A 20,273-nucleotide genomic window follows, 5' to 3' on the forward strand; every position below is an offset into this window, starting at 1 on the left:
GAGGCACTGCCATATTTCCGGGACACGGGCGGGATGTAAAATACTGCCATACTTCCGCACGCCGATGCGGTCATGCTTCTGGTAAATGGGCGCGGCCCGGCACAACGTCAGACTCGTGGAACACGGATAAGCCTTTAGGCGTCGGTACACTCCTGGTGCACACATAAGCTCCCAGGCGCCGTCAAACTTCTAGTAGGACATAGGTGATGTCCAATGTGATGTGAGGCATTTAATCCAGAGGTCATCCCGTCATATTCTGTACCTGGCTTCAACCCTTGCTTTAAGCTGTTTTATGAAGTGACAGTTTTGCCGGTGAATGTCAGTCGAGTAGGGTGAATTCGTGTCAATCTTGTAATGTTGCAGATAATCCCTACAGATCAAACAATTTACGTGCAAATATGAAATATTTCATCCATCCTATCTAGAAACTCAGTTGCGTTTCGTGTTACTGCAAACTGCCCAAGCCTGTTGCCAGTGGGTGAAAACGGCTTGTCGAACACGTAAGGCCCAGGCTGGACCGCTCAGTAAATATATGATGCGTAATTATAAAAAGTAAACATGCTGAATGTAAAAAATATTGCCACAAGTTTTAGGTAACATTTGCTGGGCTTGTGACCTTGAAAGCAGAACGGAATGATGCAAGACATGCATCGGTAGGGCGGCTGAAAAAAACTTAAGCTGAACATCGCGCCTTGTCACACACGGCACCGGTGGTGTTGGAGCGTCAAAGGCCGGGACCACTGAACTCGAGGCAGCGACTCCGTCGGTGTATAGCGGAAGTTAGGTCCCAAGCGGCGAGACGTTCGATAGAAAGGAGCCTGTCAGCGGCTGAGCGGATAGGTTTACGTGATGCGCTTCCGACACTCTGAGTTTTGACAGTGCCGACAAAGTTGTCTTTCGAAAAGGTAATAACATTGGCAATCACTTTACAAATGATGGGATATGGAGCCTTATGGAGCGCGCTGCCACAATGATGCATCGCATGTCGAAAATTGACGATGGGGTCTGGTGATTGGCGATGGAAATATGGCAGCATTTGCAGCCAATCATATTGCTGTCTAACGTGTAGACGACTGTGTTTCAGCACGAGCACTGCACCGTATCTTAGAATGGAGGAACCACCGTTCCGCCTGGCCTGCCACCTTGTGGCCGCTAGCGGAACTGGTGAATGTGGTGGTTCGCCGCCTCAACACAGCGGCGGGACCTTACCAGATGTTCTCCGTCCTCTGCGACATCATCGTCTTCCAAAAGTAGGTGTTCACGTACGTGAGCTCTCACGTCGCCCTCTTATGCTTGTAGCTGAGATGTTCAGCTAGCAGAGAAGCGTAGACCCCGCTACAGAATGGAGATGCGAATGTGTCTTTTCCCCCTCTTCTGAACTGTTTCAACATGCAATGTTTGAAATTACACTTGAGCCGCGGCGTTGTGCGAAAAGCATCGCTTTAAATGGCGTCGACGTTTCACTAAGCATTGAGCCTTGGCTAAGTCGCTGCAGGCAAGCCTCAGTCATCGTTGCAATAACAACGGTTAGCTTGATACAGTTGCCAACAAATATTAATATCTTATCATATGTCACCATAATCATATCCTGTAGTGTGCTGTATTTTGGCCGATGCTGCAGGTTTTGTGAACATGTAGAAGCCTGTGTTTAACGTTGTTAAATTCTTACCCAAACAAGCAACGCCAATTCACTTGGATCAATTCTACCCCGTCTATTTTGTTTGGAGCAATAGTCAGTCCACATTAGTCGATTGCGAATAGTTCCACGCTGATCCTGCGATCCTGCGTCTGCGTCACGCTTCAAGTCGTCTCCTCGGGGCGGGTGCCACAGAGCGACGTTTGGTGCGCAGCAGGACCGCATGTCGCTACGAACCGTCTCTTTTTCCTTGGCACGAGCGGAGTCGACTTTTCAGTGCATTGATTCAATCCGTGCTGTCCCGTTGTCTCGACAGTGACCGGCTCCGGTTCCTGCCGTACTGAGTTCCGTTGCGAGCCGTCCTCGTTCCCTCGACAGGAGCAGGGGCGGGTTCCTGCTGGTGCCCGAGTTTCCTGTGGCGTTGCTGCACCGCTTCACCGAGACGACGGGCCACACGGCCGACCAGCTGCTGGTGCTGTCGCTGGAGTATGGCGATGACTTCAGGTGAGCGCACGAGCGCGGCCGACCAGCTGCTGGTGCTGTTGCTGGAGTATGGCGATGACTTCAGGTGGGCGTACCAGCGCGTTCGGCTGGCTCTGGTGCAGCGAGGACACCGGCGTTGGACACGTGGCGGTCGAGTATGGACGGCTGCTCCAGCGGCAGCAGTGCTGTCCGGCGAAGCGCAGACAGAGGCTCAGGCAAACGTTGTTGCTGACAATCGGAAGCCAGTCGCATGTACATCTAACTGCAGTGTCCATGACCGGCGAAGGAGGTAACTCGAAAGGAGCTGCACTCACTGGATCGATAATTACTGGAATAACCCCTAGAAGCTCCATATGTGACGAAACAAAAGCGCTGTCGTGGCACGTCACAAGCGTCCTTACTCCAGATCGTGGACTAGGGCTGCTTAATGCGTCAGCTTTCAAAAGTTGAATGCAGTTGGGCGTTCATGCGCATCTGCCACAGGAATAAACAAGCACTAGGATTATCAGTGCCGGTGGGTCAGTCGCGGCGTCTTGGAGCGAAAAGGCATGGCTCCACTGGAGGCGTCAATGTCTGGGCTGTGTTCCAGCGGACCGGAACAGGACACGTTCCGGTGGGATCGGGCCGTGTCGGACCCGCTGCACGCCGACAAGTCAAACTTCCTGCACCCGGTGATGTACTTCTATCAGCACCCACCCACTGGTGAGAGTCGGCATGTTATGAAAACCAGAACATTCCCAGCGTCCCCTCACCCAAATACGGAAAAAAAACAAAAATGACAAACATGGCTGATCAAAATATCAGCATGTCAGCTGTATCAGGTTTGAGACTAGATGAAGAAATGTGCCAGCAGATTAAATATTTTCATATCATTATCGCATCCTATCATACTGCGTTGGCTAACCATCATGCAGCAAGTAGGTGTTCTGACATTTACTTGCTGCAGGACACTTTTGATCCGTGACACGCTACGACAGTGTTTATGAAGATGTAATCGGCCTCACCACTTACACATTTACTGCTTTAATTTTGCCTCAATGACAACTAAATTTAGTTGAGCCTTGTCCCACAGTGATTTTTAGCGTACCTTCTGGACGTCGACTAATGCCCCACTCTTCACAATGCAAACAGTATTGGTCATGTCTTCATTAAGTCGAGCCTCTCGTGTCAAACATACAAGTGACTCAACAGATAAGACGGTCTGTCAGGTCCACCGCCGCCGAAACGTTTACTTCTCGTGGACACGTAAAGGTCCAAATGTGAGGCCATCCCCACTTTAAGCAAATTGGCTAGTGGTTGACTGGAACATAACCTTAAAATATTTTTGCCCGACCAGCATATTAAGTCAACCTTTTCGATGAATCTCCATGAGAGCAGTGCAAGGTTCCGTTATGATCAGGGCGCGTCATGAGGCGCTCGAGGGTACAAGTAACACAGCCAGGATTTAGCCCAAGAGGGCGTAAATCAAGTCATTGGGACGCATTCAGCCCAGTAAGGCCTCCCTTCGTTGATTGTAAGCCCTGTCTTCAGATCAAAGGACCCTTCAGCTTCGTGACCCTATTTGGATGCCTCGGAGCCCATTTTCCATGTTTGAAAAGCCCCCAAACATCATCACTGCTCGAAATTATATGGACTTTCAGATCCAAAGGAGGGAACTTATAGTGTCAGAAGCCCTCCCTTAACTACGCCACTGTCAGGCGTGTAAAGGTGTGGGCAGGAGACAGTGAACGTATGGAGAATGGCATGGGTACTATGACTATGACGTTCTGTGGTAATCATGAGTATTTTATTTCTTCACCCACCATTTCTTTCCTCCGGAAAAACTTAAGGTCGTCGCTTCTCCTCTGTTACCCAACGCACCTCATCGAACCACCTCGTTCACCCATGAAACCCTCATATCACAGCCTGCCCGTTCCAGAGGTGGACATGATGTTGAAGCCAACGGGTCGGGCACTGCCCACCGCCACCCTGATCCATCATGTTCTGGAGGACTTCCTCACCGACTGGACTGCGCGCCGCTCCCACGTGCTACCGCTGCGTCGCTTCCTGGAGGCGTGCATGGCGCGCGACTTGCGCCACTTCCGCCGGGCCAGCTGTCTGCGCCACGCGCTGACCACGGGCCGCCGGCCACTGATGTGCAGTTAGCGGGCCGGTCCTGGGTGTGGCAGGACCACCGGGCGCCGGCGCGGCAGCGGCCCGTGACGCCGGGGGCGCGGTGCTCGGCAGTGGTGCGCTCTTGGCCGCCGAGGAGGACTGAGGGCTGATGGATCAAAAGCGCCGTGAATATTTGTGTTTTATGATGTGGCCTTCTCGCTTGCTTTGGGCATGGATTTAAGGACTGCGCGAGGTAGTCGTGACGAGGTGCCCTTGTACGATTTCAGCCAGTAAGTAGCACGCAATTGTGTGCAAAGGTGGCTTCGAAAGTGGGAAGGTGAACTTGGCGGTTTCCAAACCTATGGCTAAGCCATTTCCCCGCAATGTATGCATGCGGGCCCTTGCGGTGTTGACACCTAATGTGTATTAATATCTATCTAGTCGATCATAACACCCAAAATTATTCCTACAACCCGGAACTGGCCGAATACCGGCAGCTTGATCCAGGCCACGGATCCCAGGTTTGCGTCGTGCGTCAAGAAACACGGTCGTCGTGCTTTTCGCAAACTGTCCTTTATGTTGAACACGAGTGGCGCAGGTTAGTGCTTTGGCGTCAGGCCTCGGGTTCTGACGGCGTTAAGCGAAGAAAGGGTAAATGTGTGCGATGGTATTTTTTATAATAAAATAAATGCAGGCGACTCGTTTCCCAACTTGTCTTCCTGAATGGAGTGGAACACGGTGCATGACATCCTGTCAGGGGCGTCAGGGGCTAGGCAGACTCCTGAGTTGGGTGAGTGTCTTTACATAGCTTGGAATGATGTTTGAGGTTCCTGTTTACCTCTGGTCTTGGCCCGCTCAGGAAAACGGTCCCCACTGGAGGGCTGACCACGCCCAGGGCATTCTTCTTTCGAATGGCGTGTGATTTCAAAGGCGCTTTTGATGGCGCGTGACTCTGGTGGACCATTTAGTCGTCTGGCCTGACTATTGCTTATTCGCCACGTTGGGCGCAAGCGTTTCGCAGGCCAAGGTAATCAGCCCGGTTAAAGAGAAAAACAAGCACAAAAACGAATGGCCTTATACAGTGAGCACTCAGATGCAACAGACATCAAAGAAAAGCTCCCGGAGTAGAGTCTGAGCAAGCCGCGCTGGAAATGATTCTATTTTATACAGTTGGGCAAAAGTGCTTAAGAAAACGATTGCAGACAATGGGTAGGCGCGTGACAAGTCCATTTGAACAGCGTTAGTCTTACAAATGACTCATGGAAAAGGCCGGCATGCCGAGAGCGCCACACAGGTGTAACCAGACCGAACGGTGACCTTGGGTAGGCAGTCTGATGATACACGCTATATAGAAATGAGAAGATGGAATGGGGAAAAAATGTATCGGTAGAAGTTTTAAAATCAGTGAGATTGTCATAAACTAAAGACACGAAGAGTACCAACTCAGCCCAGCCATTTGATAAATTGTAGTCGTTCGAACCAGGCGAGACGCGAAACGCAGCACCACTCAAAGCGATGTCACCATCTCAATAATCTTATATGAGCGTTGGAGACATGAGCTGTGCTCGACGGGGACTCTGTGTGATCAACAACGTTGCTTCGGGCTCTGACAGCACCTGCATGATTCGCATGAAGTGGCCCGCACCACGTTTGTTCTAGAGACTGTCTGAAAATTTCAGGTATGCAGTCACCTTTGCTGTTTTCAATTGTCCTAACCTGTTACCTAGAAATCCGCCAGATCATGAAAAAAGCAGCTTGTCGTGATAAAAGCCGGAATAAATCACGTGACCCATTGTTTTGTCTATCAATCGATCATGCACTCTTGTGCTGGCCGATTCCGCAGGTCTGTTCCATGTGGAAGCAGTCCGGAAGGGAGCACTCCGGTGGACTATCTCTGTGCACACATTTAGCAGCCCTAAAATGATATCGGCGGCACCACGCGGTGACACGGACTGACATTGCACCGCGGTACACCACGCACTCCTTCGGAGATATCGGCGAGGCAGGCGTGTGCAGGACTCTGTACATTGGCGCCAGGTCACGTTCAGCTAAGAGCTTGTCACATTTTCGCTATTTTAAGTCGGCTAAGATTAGAGCAGCATGGTTATAGCGACGAGTACCATTTACGACTCGCACACACTCTCTTTCAGCTTCTCCAAAGATTTAAGATCCCGGGATGTATGCATAACATCGCATGACTTCTGCAGACACGTAATTCCCAAGGCGGATTTCCGTCCAGGCAACAATGTCAAGGACTTTGACGGACTGAGAGGCTTGTGTAACAGAAAACGTGATTTCAAAAGAATACCTAGCACCTGATCATCGCTGACGTGTGTGTAGTGGGACAAAATGTGTTTTGTCAGATCCATTTTGAAATTATTTTGCACGAGCCGGGAGTCAGATGCTGCCTAGTTTTCTTGCTGCGATCTCCAAAGCACATTAAGGCGTCTGGAGGACATGCGTGGATTAAATGATCATCATTGCATACACGACAGGTTTGATTTAGGTTGTTTAAGATGAAAATCGTTTGTTAATGATACCAATTAGATGGGTTCCAAAACTAAACTCTGGCTTACACCGTGACTTAACGGTATAACGTAATTTCTGCCGCGCACACGAGGTGGAAATTTCACGCCGCCCGCGATTACAAAGACCGTCTCGGAGCCAATGAGAATCAATACCATGCCACCCGAGTTACTCCAGGAACCGACCATGCTCGACGGTGTTGAAGACTTAAGACGTGCTTATCGCCTTTAACGGAGTAATTTTTCCGATGTCGAAGAGTTCCGAAAGATACATCGCCGCGTTGAGCATGACCGCTCCCGTGGAGTGTCCGAGCCGGAAACCATGTCGTCGACCACACAGCATGGAGAGCTGTGATGAATAAGCCATCAGTGAATCGCACACTGCTCGTTCAGTCATTTTTACAGTAGGCGGCAGGGTAAATGTCCGCCTATCATTGTTTGGATCAGTTGTACTTCCAGATTCAAATACTGGTAACAACAGTAGCTAATTGTCAGCCGGATGGTACAATGCCAGACGCAAAAAAAGCCGCCATATACCTTACACGCTCTCATGCCTCCGAGCGCCCGGTTGAGTTCCGGGAAGTGTTGCCAGTTCTACCCGGTAGGCGGCGCTGCACACCAGAGGCGGGCGCGGACTCGGTGGCGCCACGTCCGCCTGCCCTGCGGCGGCCATAGCCGCAATACCTGGGCCCACAGCAGGGAAGCTTAGTATAACTCCGCTTAAGATCAGTTGAACCTTTTCTGGACAATTCGCTGTATCTGATGCGAGAAGCTTAGAACTGCCTCGAGTTGTTTTAACGGCGTCACACGCCTTTCAGGATGTCGATACTTGACATGTTGTTTTATTCTATACATAATTGTGACTTCCAGCCAGAGCGGTACGATGGGTGGCACTCCCAGCGTAGGAGAAACCGGAGCACGAGCCGCGAAGTAGTGCGCACAACGTAACATATCTTAGATGAAGGCAGCGGAGCGCCGCGGGCCTGCCGAGGTACCAGAAACACTTAATATGATAAGGGACGTCAGTACAATATGAGTAGCTTTGATGAAGATGCGATAATCTACTTATGCGGCCCCGTCATTCAAGTATGGTGACTGTGTGGACCCAAACACAGGGAAGTGCCTGAAAGCGCCGACGAAATGTACGATTTTTATTGACATGTGCACTGCATACATCAATATTCGTACGGTATGCAAAGCTATCAGTCACGTAAGAGTGGAAATTATCACATACATCACTGTCAAGGGGTGGAACATCATATACTTTTGCACATGTTTTCGCTTCCCTGACACCCATCTTTGGGTCGGCTCGTTCAAAATTGTATCACCATCACTAAAAGCTACACAAAAAGATCTCCAAACATGATATATCATGTTTTTAAGGGGAGACTTAGCCCTCGAAAGTTCAAACAGATTTGCCGTGCTCGGCATCATTACCGTTCTTTCATCCCACACCACATCACGTGTTTCCAGTGGCGATCAATGCTGCCGCTACATACGTACATGACGCATACATTTGAGCATTGCACACCGATCAATGGATCGCGACTTTGAGATCGATCATTTGAACTCCCACAATACTTGATATCAGGGACAGGATCTCTAGTCATAAATAAATACAGAGCACAATTAGGCAGTAACCGTTTTAACCAATTTACATATTACAAAAATACATGCTGCGGCATTTCATAAATTCGGACCTTCCTTCGGATGAAAAGAAGCTAGAACAAGCTGCACCCATGCCTATATTTCACAGCACACCACGTTGTCCAATCATGCGTTAAAAGAAGCACACGAGTGGACGAACACACAGCTACGGTCAAACATGGCAAAACTACGCTTCCTACCAATGAACAAGCATGACCAGTGTGCACAGGGCATAAAATGCATGATGCAAGACAGTCGCTGTTTTTTGCGACTTGGACGTGGGAAACAGCGTACAACAATATCTTTCGGAGGACACGACGCCGGCGCGTCCCATCCCCGCCCCGACGAGAGTTAGGACGAGCCAGCATGCGCCCCAATGTGCCGAGACAACTGCTTTTTCAGTCGGTAAGCCTTTCCACACACACCACACTCAAAAGGCTTCTCGTCAATATGGATCCTGAAGTGTTCTGCGCGATGCGCCTTTTCCAGGAAGGCCTCCCGGCACACATCGCACCTGATTGATTTCAGGCCGGGATGTTGGCGGTAGTGTTGCGAGAGCTCCGCGACCGTATCAAACAGCTTCCTGCACGCGCCGCACGGGAACGGAGCGCACGTGACGTGGGTGCGCCGATGCTGCTCGAGGCCCAGCTCGTCTGAGAAGCTCCGGTGACATACCTCACACCCGTACAGCGTCCTGGCCTCCACGCGATGGTGTCTGGCGAGGTCGCTTTCGGTGTAGAACAGCTTCCCGCAGTCGTCACATCTGCGCTGCTTACTACGGGCCACCCCTGAGTGTTCTCTTCTGCGATGTTTGTAGAGGCCCGGCCGACAGGAGTACACCTTATCACAGTCAGCACACTGGAACGGGCCAGTCTTCTCCTTGCGACGTCTTTTGCGCGGTTTGTGCGATTCGTACGTGTGATGTGTTTTACAGTGGTTTTCGAGGGTCTCCCTGTCGACAAACGACAACGAACACGTGCTACACACATGTGTGACAGGCGTCAGGTGATCGCGTGCGTGGACGTGCAGTAAGTTCTCCGACGCAAACACCGCCCCGTACACACCACAGCGGTGCGACTGCGTCAGTGTCGCAGGCTGCACTGGCAGTGCGATGGAGACAGGATCATGCGCTGCGAATGTGGGGTATTTCGATGGCTCGTCTGGTTCTGGTTCGCAGCTGTCCGGTAGCACACTTCCTCCCCTGGGGAGGTTGTCCGCAATTCTGACAGCCCTGCCGCAGATCGTGGCCGCTGGCTGTTCCAGAGCTGGTGCTGGCCGTCGCGTTGAGGCGACGTTACCACGGCCATACTCCGTGCCGTTACCGGGAGGACGCGTCACAACACCAGCTTGCCACTCTGCATTGTGTCCAAAAGTGTCTGCAACAGACAGTGGCATTCATTAAAATGGCTTCAGAAGGCTGGGCAAAGAGGCGGAACGAACCGGAAGAAGGTTAGTGGGAACAGTTGCCATAACCGGGACTCATCCGCCACACCGATTGAATCGGACTTGCATCCGGTGGCACGGCTCGGACATTAGCCTCTTTTATACAACCGTTCGTATTGCCGGCAGCGAAGGGAGCTAAGGGCATGGTCACGTCAATGGGGGAGTCATCGTCTTGCTGGAAGTCATAGAGAAACAGCTCGCTAAAGCTGCAATGGAAGTTTGCTAGCATATTTGGGTGAGGTGAGGAGTCCTAACTCCCGTTGTTATGGGTCTTCCTCGCTGCCAAGGGGACATATGGCATCCTGCGCTTAATGTGCATCTGTCGATTTTTAACAGCCCGCGTCGAAAATTCAGCTAGTTAAGATTCAAGCACTTTAGATCTCAAGAGAAAGCTTCATCTTCCAACCTTATGAGTCCTCAATGACTCCACATAGCGTTGCTCTCAAGTCTGACAAAAAGTGGAATCTAGAGGCGCAATGCATCACGATGCGGTCTTGGCAGGGAGATCATTTCTTTTCCGGTCGGTGTGCATGTGCGAATTAGTTGAATATGGGAGACAACACGCATATCATCAATGCAAAGGGCACATAACGTCCGTGTCACACTGTCATCTAAGTGTCACACCACGTGAAATCGTTTGAAAAGGTCGTGTAAATTTTGGCACCTGAACAATACTTTACAACACACTCAGGGTGCCTGCACGTTTCTTTGTGTGCTACATTTTCAGAAGTTGAACACTTTTTGAAATCGCATCAAGGGAAATACGTAAGAAGAGCGTCGTCAAAAGCCCGTAAGTGCAGATGGAAGACAGTGAAGTGCTGAATGTTTATCTATGTCAATGGCTTAAGATGGCTTGACGGTGGCTAGCATGGTTATCAGAATGGTACAGTCTTAGTCTATTCAACGAAGTACGATACCAAGGACGCATGCGAGAGTACTGCCTTTCTCCGTTTTGCACGACCGTACAATAAAAGCAGCCGGCGATCCGCTTCGTGACACAGATCACATTCTGCCATCTAGCGGTGATGAGCATACTTCAGCTTCAGTATATTGTTTGCCGCCTCCGTGGTCTAGGGGAAAGATGCTGGACTCGTAATCCAGCGGCACTGGGTACGAGTCCCAGAGTGGGCGCATTGTTTGACCCGACTGAAATGGAAAGGCCAGCTGGCAACTGGCCAACGAGGGTCAACCCAAGCCCGAGGCGGCCGTGTCGCAGCATTGTGCGGCACGTAAAACCCTCCGCATTCCTGTCTGGCAAAAGGGCGGAGGCAAAATTAGCTGTTGAACTGGACGGCACGCTTGGGTGGTGGGTTCGGGGTACACACAACAAGCTATGCTTAGCAGGTACTCTGAATCTGAAGTCATCCATGCAAACCATTCGGAATAAATTCATTAAAAAAAACATAACTTTCGTTTACTGTACATCTCACGACTGTTGCGTGCTAAATCGCGTGCGACGAACTGCCACTGCTGCCAATGGCACTTTGAAACGACGAACTGCCACCTCTGTCACTGCCACTTTGAAACGGCGAACTGTCACTGCCGCAACTGCAGCCTTGAAATTAGGCGTTCCTTTCATTCGGAGAATAATACATTTGGTGTTTCGATAACTTAAGCAATCTGTGTATTACATGCTGTAATCCACCGGGGCTTGGGGGTGTTAGGAAGTACAACGCACTAGGTGTTAATAAATGTTAGGTACTGCGATCCTATAGGCGTTTCAAACATTAGGTGCTATGAGATAATAGGTGCCGTGAAACACAAGTGCTGCACTACATTACATTTACGTGTCGTAACAGATAAGGTATACCGGGAGTACGTTCAGGGCTATGATGCATTTTTTTGGCACACAGTGTCGAGTGTGAGTCGATACCTAAGAGTTTGTGATGCATTCAGGATTACGGAACTTGCGCGTCGTGAAAGCGCAAGCGCTACGTTACACCGGATTTAACAGCACATTGCAATGCTTGTCACAAAGGCTGTGTCTTCAGTGGTTGTAAAGGCTGCAATACAGACCATGGGTGACGATGCATCAAACCTATACCGCGCGGTTCAAACGGAATGCCACCTCAGCCCATGCTACACTAAGCAAATCGTGACATCCCAGATCACTTAACAAGTAGTGACATTCCAAGCCACTAAGCAAGTCGTGACGTATCAGATCCGTCCGCGACATTTGACCCCAACCCGCATCAGGACAGCTTCGTCCTTCGCCGGAAGCCAGCTGTGATCGCTTACCATGCGTCGCAGGATGTCTTCGCTTCGCGATGCGCCCCCGTTTTCGCGTCGTTTTCGTCTCCCGCGAAGACAACAGCGCGCCATCTTCGTCTTTCACGCCCGCATGCCTGCAAGAGCCTCTCTTGGTATGCCCTGAGTAGTCGTCGGCAGCCCCGCTCGCCGGAAAACTGCTGTCCTCCGTGACGTAATGCTGCGGCTGTGAACGATTGGTGACATGTATAGTGACAAACGCGATGAGGAACGACCTTTGAACGGACGTATGTCGCACGCACAATTGGACATAATAAGCATCCACGATGCGTAGCAACATTGAAAAAAGCAATGATGATACGCAAGGCTCAGTGGGCAGCATTGATAGCAGTGTACGGTTCACAACGGTAACACAGGCGGCCAGTGGTACGCCGTGAATACGTGAGTAATTGCGTTTAGGATGACAACTAATTAATCAAACAATCATCCACCATTATTCCTTCAAAATAACGCAAAATTTCAGCACAGTACAAAAGTATGACCGGCATTAAAAACACAGAGTGCCATGAAACCAAAATGCGCTGCAATACGTCGCACATGAAAATAAAAATGCAACCAAACAAGACCTTATTGCGTCGCGTGCCAAACATTTGGGAAAATCACAGGAATTGATGGGTGTCCCGTTACGATGGAAACAATTCCATGTCAGCTGATGATTAGTCTTCCACTTCGCAGATATTTCAAAAATAGCCGAGAAGCAATGCACCGACCGAGGACCGAGCGACAGCGAGGATCAAACGTGTCTCTGGCTATACGGTACGGTGAGCCAGAACAGCGCGTTCATCAACCACGTCTGCATTCTCACATGAGGCTTGTTTTTGTTTTGAAGGTGTGATGCACAGACAAAATTTCCGACAAGAGACCAATGCCTACTTCGAGGACAGTACGGTACAGCAGAATCAACACAAGAGGTGCACAAGGTCAGGAAATAATTGATTGCGTTGCATAAATACGGTTGAACACATTATTTCACCATAGGTTGACTATCAAGCTGGAGCAAGTGAGTGTACTGTGAAGTGACCTCCGAAACCTCATCGTTGGTTTTTCGGCTAGTTGAGCGCAATTTGTAATAAACTAGCAACAAAAAGCACGTTTGTGCTGCTCAACAGTGTTACATAGATTTGCTTATTTCATTTCATCTATAGGCCACTGCGGTTTCAGCAATGGTGAGATGTCACCAGGATACCAATAGAGGGTGTCGATTCCATGGAGAAAATTTGCTTCAGGAGCACCGAATGAGAGTGAGAGACAAGCGCCGGCGCGCGCCGGGCGGAAATCCTTCCTCTTGCGTTGAAAACTGGGTGGTTGAGGGTCAATGCCTTGATATGTATAACGTGTGTTTGGGTGGAACAACCGCTAAAATGTGGTCCACCTATTGTACCCTTTATGAGCTTTTCACAGGCATTGTTCCACATTTGTATGGAGCTTTTAACTAACATAGCCATCTTGAAGATCATTCGGTGCAGTTCACGGCCCTGCCCTCCTTAAAACCTAAACCCCCTAGTTTCTGAGCTACAAGCCCGCAAATATGTGCAGAATATTTCGAGTCGGTCAATTTGTGCACACTACTTCAAGGTCACCATGTATTCATGACGTCATAATAACGTCATTAAAAATCGCGTCATTCCATCGACCACGTGAAGATCAAGACCAACAAAGTTGAATTGCCGAGTCGTGCATATCCGGCGTTCGTGAGTACAATGCCTAGTTATAGAAATTGTGCTGACTTGCACAATCTTTTCACGTAAATCCATACCAATAGGGATAAAAGAGCTTCTTTCATCATACCTCGTGCTTGCTTCAATATCCTGAAACGTGGAACGTTCTTTTTAAACCTTGTAACGAAAAATGCACGCATTTTTAGTCGAATATTCACTTCACCAACGCTTTTAAACCACTTTGCTCCCTAGCCAGATCACACCCTCAGTTTCAGGGAGCTATGTGCGCCATGCACGCCTATGAACATAAAAGCGATGAGTCCTGAATGCAGCTCAGGGCTGGGGCGTAAGCCATGTGTATGGACGCTATCATTCGTCTAGCGTAACTTGATGACGTCATGGGGACGTAGTTTCCCACTAAGCTGGGGGGGGGGGGGGGAGGGGGGGAGGAGTACCAGTCAGAGATATTGTCTAGCAGTGACTTGTCCTGTAGAGCATATTCTTGGCCATGAGGTGCGGATTCATCGAATGGGGACGAAGTTCTGACCATCGACATGATAACGTGCCTTTCGACGCACCGTGTTGTTTTTGTGTAGGGAACACACGCCTTGATTTCAACAATACCTTAAATAAACTGAATAAAGTTGCAAAAACAGCATGTTCTTGTTGTAACCAGATAGTTTTGGGCTAATCCAAAATGCCATTATTTGGGGTACAAAAACTTAGCAAGCAAGACTGCTGCACCGGCAAATAGATGGCAGCTTGGTGTTGGCCATATGAGCATTGATCCATGTATTGCATATGAGTACACACACGCACACGCACACGGAAACACGCACGTACATACGCTCGGATCCACACACGCAATGTTTGTAAGCCCTCCCAGATGGGCACTCCGCTGGAGCATCGCGTAGTGAAAGCCACTATCATTATCCTTCAAACATGAGATACAATTTAGACAATAAAATATCGGTACTACTGAGGACTCGACTGGTGCGATGCCCAGCATTCGTTACCTCTACCGATAAGGGATCAATTTCTGTAGGATGCAACGGAGTGGGACCAGCAGGTATGACGTCATATGCACGTCATACACCCTATACGTTTTCAACTAGTTCCTATTTCGAAATATTAAGCTGCACTGCTTCCTCATCTGATGAATTGAAGAGGTGCCAGCTAAAACATAGCACTGACTCGGTCTCATTAACTAGAGCTAGTTTATAACGACGATACGTGTACTTTAAGGCTGAAAGGAAGTGTACCACATTTGTATGTGGGGTTTGATCTGAAAGTCACCTTGGAAATCGTTCGGTGAAGTTCACATCCCTGCCCTTATTAACACCTCTGGCTTCTGAGTTGCACGTCCGCGAAGATGCGCAAACTATCACGGGCAGAACATTTTAAGGTGACCCAGGCATGCATGACATCATAAGGTGATCACAATTCTGCCGTGCAATTGGCCACACGGCGGTCAAAGTAAAGAAAACTGTCCTAGCCAAGTCGTTTACACCTGGCATTCGTGAGCACGCATCCAGATATTACGGCCGTGAAATGGCTTTCAATCATTGTTGTGCAAGGTACAACGTGATCACACGGTACCGTATTGAGCACATTTAACAAATAGGGAAATTGTGTTGGCTAGGGCAGTGTTTGCTACTTCAAAGTACACTAACTGTTCCATATGGGCTTACCTCCTCATATCTGATAGGTGCTTAAATATTTTGACATATGGAGCATTGTCTTAAAATCACTTTCGGGTACACTATTCGTAGCCTGTGCATAGCTGTTCGCAACCGAGAGCGCCATCATTCGTAGCCGGCTTGATCGCGCACGTCGCGCGTTCGATTTCCATCGCGCATGGGAACAGTCCCAGCCGGGGGCGCTGGACAACGGCTACTTAGTCGTCGCTTTTCAATATAGTTAGTCCTTACAGCGATTGATGCCCGCTAATTGATCGGTGCTCTGCGTAGTTGCCTGGTACGTCTGAGTTCTCTCACGCTCGCATTTCGGTGCATTTTCGGTGTGCGTCTACCAGTTTCAGGCGCCCAGGTTCTGGTTGAGCCTTAGCGATTTGTCTTAGGTTGATGAGCTGCGCTTCCTATGACGTGTGCAATGTGCATGGAGTGAGCTCCTGTCCCGAGGGGTGTGACAAGGCAGCGCAACCTGGGATATTGTCGGCAACGGCGCGCACGAGACAATCGTACGTGCTGGGTGCCGAACGCCGTACGATCCTGTGCAGAAGGGCGGACAGAAACGCTGTTGGGTCGGCCTGCCGAGACCGGCGGCCTCGAGCTTGACGTGCCCTGGGTGGATGCAGCCGTGGTGATCCGATATAGACATTTAGTTAGGTACTCCATAGAGAACCGGAACCCACAGAACCGAAATCCACCAATCGCCGTGCATTCGTGGCGAATTGGCTGACAAGTGGAACTTCGGCACTGATGCATGTTTTGCGTTTGTCAATGAGGAGTTAATTGCTTTAAAAATGGCACACAAAACGTTGCAACTTGGTTTACATTTCCATAGAACGGGAAACTGCGTGCCATCGCAGCACTCCTTCTAATGCCTACTCAGGGCACGGTAACAACATGCGTGCGATTTTCACCGTGGCCTATGCGTGTAAGCTTGGGTGCCACCATCGCGGCGCTTCATGGTTAGGTACTTGATGGTGTCTCTGGGTGCTGCTGGGACCGTGGCGTAGTGTCGGAATCAGCGTAACGTCAGGTGACAGCCACCACGGTAGACCGTGTATCTCCATGGCTCATTTGGACCTTGTACGGCTGACAAGTGAAAGACACCTGTCTGGCGTTTATTACCAACGGAATCGCTCGTGGAAACTGTTTTGCTGACCACCCTCGGTTTGTCGACTGGACAGCGGACAATCACCACTCAGCATAGCCCAGCCGGACAGCGGTCACGTACCCTGGTGCTGTCCGGAATAAAAGCCCTACTGAGGTTGGCCACGTGGGTCGGCACCTGTCTGATGGGTCTCTTTAACACATACAGGCGTGGTCGGTAAAGTTCAGTTCGCTCGGTTGGGGTGGGGGCTAATATAGCCAAGATCTCAAAAACTAAGAGTTCGAGACACCAAATTTACGGGGTGTGCTGGCCTGCACGTGAATCCAGTTCTCAGAATCTGAGATAACTAGGCCATGACCTTCGGATCGAATAAAACTCAACAAGGTCATAAGACAGATTGGTGTCCAAATTGCCCCCAGACCTTCGCATGCAACCACCATAAACCTAATTAAACTGTTCTATGCAAAACGTCAATGGTGCTCATTTAAGGTCCGTGACCTTGCTGACCTTTAGAAAATCATGGTGACCAGAATCATATAAGACTGCTTTGAATTTTGCATTTGAATAAACGCCAATAACTTAACCAGGCGGTACGTTCCTAAAAGCAAAATTTGCTATAGCTCATTTTAGGTAAGTGACCCATTCTCACCTTTAAGAAGTCCATGGAGGATGTACTATGTGATTCCTTTTGCCAATAAATTCCAAATTAATGCCTGCAACTGCCACATACGGTACGCTTTAGAGTAACAAACCAAGCTGGTTTTGACCTCGGTCTGACCTTTATACTGGAACCAAGGTGTTCGTGCGAAAGAGTTCGTTAGTTTTTCGGAGGACCATCGACTTGATACGGTGAAAGGGAGGAGTGTCTATGAGCCATAGATTTGCAAGACAAAGATGAGAGAGGGGTTGGAAGGGCGGCGTCACACACTTCGAAGTCGTCGTCGTCGTCGTCGTCGTCGTAAACGCTGTCGCGGCTCGCGTCAAGCCGCGCCGGCGGACTCTGAACGTGGACGGCTCGGCAGGGACCGTGCGTCCCCGCCCGCGTGTCCCCATAAACCCACGTGGGTTTATGGGCTCCAGATGGTGGGAACCAATCGGCAAAGGAGCCGCTCACACCCTCGCGGAGCCGCCGCCGTCGCGCCGGCAGCGACGGCCCGTTTGCTCGCCAACACTACGTCAATCAAATTTGTTAATTCAAGTGTTGTATCGCGTAAGAAACTCTCTCAGAGGTGTGTGGCTTCGTCCGACACCTCGCTGTTGCATTAGATTGAACGATTCCGCTCAAACTGTCCTTGCTAAATCATTGGCCCGACTTTGACATGCCGTCGGCGGCATTGTAAGGTATGACAGGTCGGCGGTCTTATAAGGCGCACGTTCAATTTTCACCTCCAAAATTCGCTATTCAGTTGCGTAAAGGTACGTAAAATTTGGCGCGGCTACGTCCAGTAGTTCGAAAATCTTTCGGAAAGCCTTCGGGGGGGGGGGGGGGTAAGTCGAGTCCCACCTAAGCGCGTGTTAAGCTGATCTTTCATGGTGAAGCAGCTTTTCCGATCGACGGCTGCAGCCAGCCGTCAAGAGCCTGGCGGGGTCCTATTCTAGCACCTGACAAGCACCAGAGCACCCTTTCGGAGCTCGCCGCTACTAATTCCTATCCTGGCGGGTATATTTCAGTATTCGTGTTTCCCTTAACCCGTCAGTCTATGACACTTGACGTCACTAACCTGATGCGGGTTACTGACGCGTCAAACTATTTCGTGAGGCCAAACAATGCAATTGAAATCCATCGACACCACAGGTATGGCATCATTCAGTTTAATCGATTTGCAACAGTTCCGCTACCTTACAAATCGCATTTAGCCAGGCAACCGACTGATGTTACGCTTTTTCAGCTCTGATGTGCGTTCGTCGAAAACCAACACAGATGATATATTGTTTGCCGGAAAATGACGAGCAAACATCCGAGACGTCGCTTCGAGGGAAAACCACGCGATGTCAGTGGCAATACGTGAAAATCCACATTTGTTATGGGCTTTAGTGCCCCAAGTCATGTTGAGTTTTTCCTTCCACGAACACGTCAACTTGGATGGCCAAAGAACTGGGGAGCACCAGTTAACTCCGGGGACTCTTTTCGCTCCTAAATGTGGAATTGACCCCTGAATTTGTTTGCGAAGGAGCTCCGCCCTTGCCAGTGGCTTGAGGCCATGTCAACTCAAATATCGCTTTCTCGCATTTTTCTTATGAGACACCATCCGGATTTTTCCCAGACGGCTTTTATCGATTTGGTGATCTTGATAATTTGGTGAATTGGCGACTGCTATCTGACAGCGTAAAGAACTGAAATCCTGAAGGTATGGTAAGGAGGTATGACAACCTGACGTGCTGAATGCCGAGATATCGTGATCTGGGGTAAGGTTAGACCACGTTATGCTTTCTGGCAAGACATGCATTGAGCTATCCAAACGCGAGCTCTCCCATTGTGTCATTCTTGGGGAGGGGGGGGAGGCTGGGACAGCCACTCAATCCCTGCAGGCCAGCCATCAAAAACACTCAGATATGCAGAATGGTTCTTAAATGCAGTTTGCAAACACGTATATACAATCCGCATCGCAAAGCAGACACTACGACAGACGCAAAAAGCAGACACCGCGACGCGACGCAAAGAGGATCTAACGCGTGGAGCCCTCAAGCTTTCCGATGAACTTCGTTCCCATGGCCCGCTTGAGCTCCTATCATCGCGTTAAGCGTGCAGAACTTCATGTCCTTCCAGGCACGCAGGAACAGTGCCGACTATTCCTCCAATGTCCCTAGGTGGGCATTTAATAGACAAAATAAATAATTTCGTGCGTCTCCGTACAGCCTCCATTTCTGTTCGAGTTCACGGTACAATTTTCCTCTTGCCTTTAAATTTTGTTTCAATGAGCTCTTCCTCCTCAGCTGCTTCTTGTTGTCTCAGCATGGGAATTCAAACCCATCTCGTCGATGTCCTCACCCTTCGCCTTCACGTCGTCGGGGGGGCGACACTGCTGCTGTCGTCGTCCATGTCCACATTTACGCTGGGGGCGGGACTCCCCTCGATATCGTCACAGTGGGGTTAAGCTCATCCACGGTCTTTCTCCAACAGCACTCAGCCCTTTGTCCATCGTCATCAGTGTACTGCTCACTTTGGCAGCATGCAAAGTCCTCCCGGGGAGTGCGCAGAGCTGCCTGTGAAGCTGTATGTCATGGCCTAGAAAACGAGCCACGATGTCCATCTCGTTTTCGTTAAGCTGTAGCAGCTGCAGATAGTGGCGCATGTTTTCTGTCCTTCATGGCCGTGATATTACCCACACGTGCCCTTTGCGCAAATACCCGTACGCAGTCGCTTCCTCTAAGCGTGCTCGCATCTGGGGCTGCGCTGTTCACGAAAATGTGCGGACAGTCGGGAGGGATCCCAACCGCTTCCCTCGCTGAAATCAGTTGGTCAAGCATCCCTCGAATTGCGGCTGTCAGCATGATGGGCAACATCCTCCTCCTTTGCCACGAACCACTACATATCCCAGCGAATGGCATAGCTTTCGTTCCAAGGCAGACAGGTGCTGCAAGATTCCCTCATTGGCAGTTGGTCTTTCAGTGATGATCTCACGGTGAGCCTTGGCGCTTCTCCCGGCCTCTGCCGGTTAACAAAATGATGGATGCCAGAGCGACTTTAGACAACTTGACATAGTGTGTTTAAAAGAACGT

The 20,273-nt window shown here is 49.9% G+C and overlaps 1 protein-coding gene across 1 annotated transcript in view; it reads left to right on the top strand.

Moving 5' to 3' along the window:
• Positions 1–4,289, top strand: part of LOC119094917 (FAD-dependent oxidoreductase domain-containing protein 2) — a 95,460-nt gene extending 91,171 nt beyond the window's left edge. The window contains exons 9-12 of the mRNA XM_037217828.1: positions 1,085–1,250; positions 2,015–2,140; positions 2,709–2,821; positions 4,038–4,289. Coding sequence (XP_037073723.1) covers positions 1,085–1,250; positions 2,015–2,140; positions 2,709–2,821; positions 4,038–4,264 — 632 coding nt within the window. The 3' untranslated portion in view covers positions 4,265–4,289. The remainder of the gene's footprint in view (positions 1–1,084; positions 1,251–2,014; positions 2,141–2,708; positions 2,822–4,037) is intronic.
• The last annotated feature ends 15,984 nt before the right edge of the window (positions 4,290–20,273 follow it).

This window comes from Pollicipes pollicipes, unplaced genomic scaffold (genome assembly GCF_011947565.3).
Source record: "Pollicipes pollicipes isolate AB1234 unplaced genomic scaffold, Ppol_2.1 Scaffold_4219;HRSCAF=4965_pilon_pilon_pilon, whole genome shotgun sequence".
Lineage (NCBI taxonomy): Eukaryota > Metazoa > Arthropoda > Thecostraca > Pollicipedomorpha > Pollicipedidae > Pollicipes > Pollicipes pollicipes.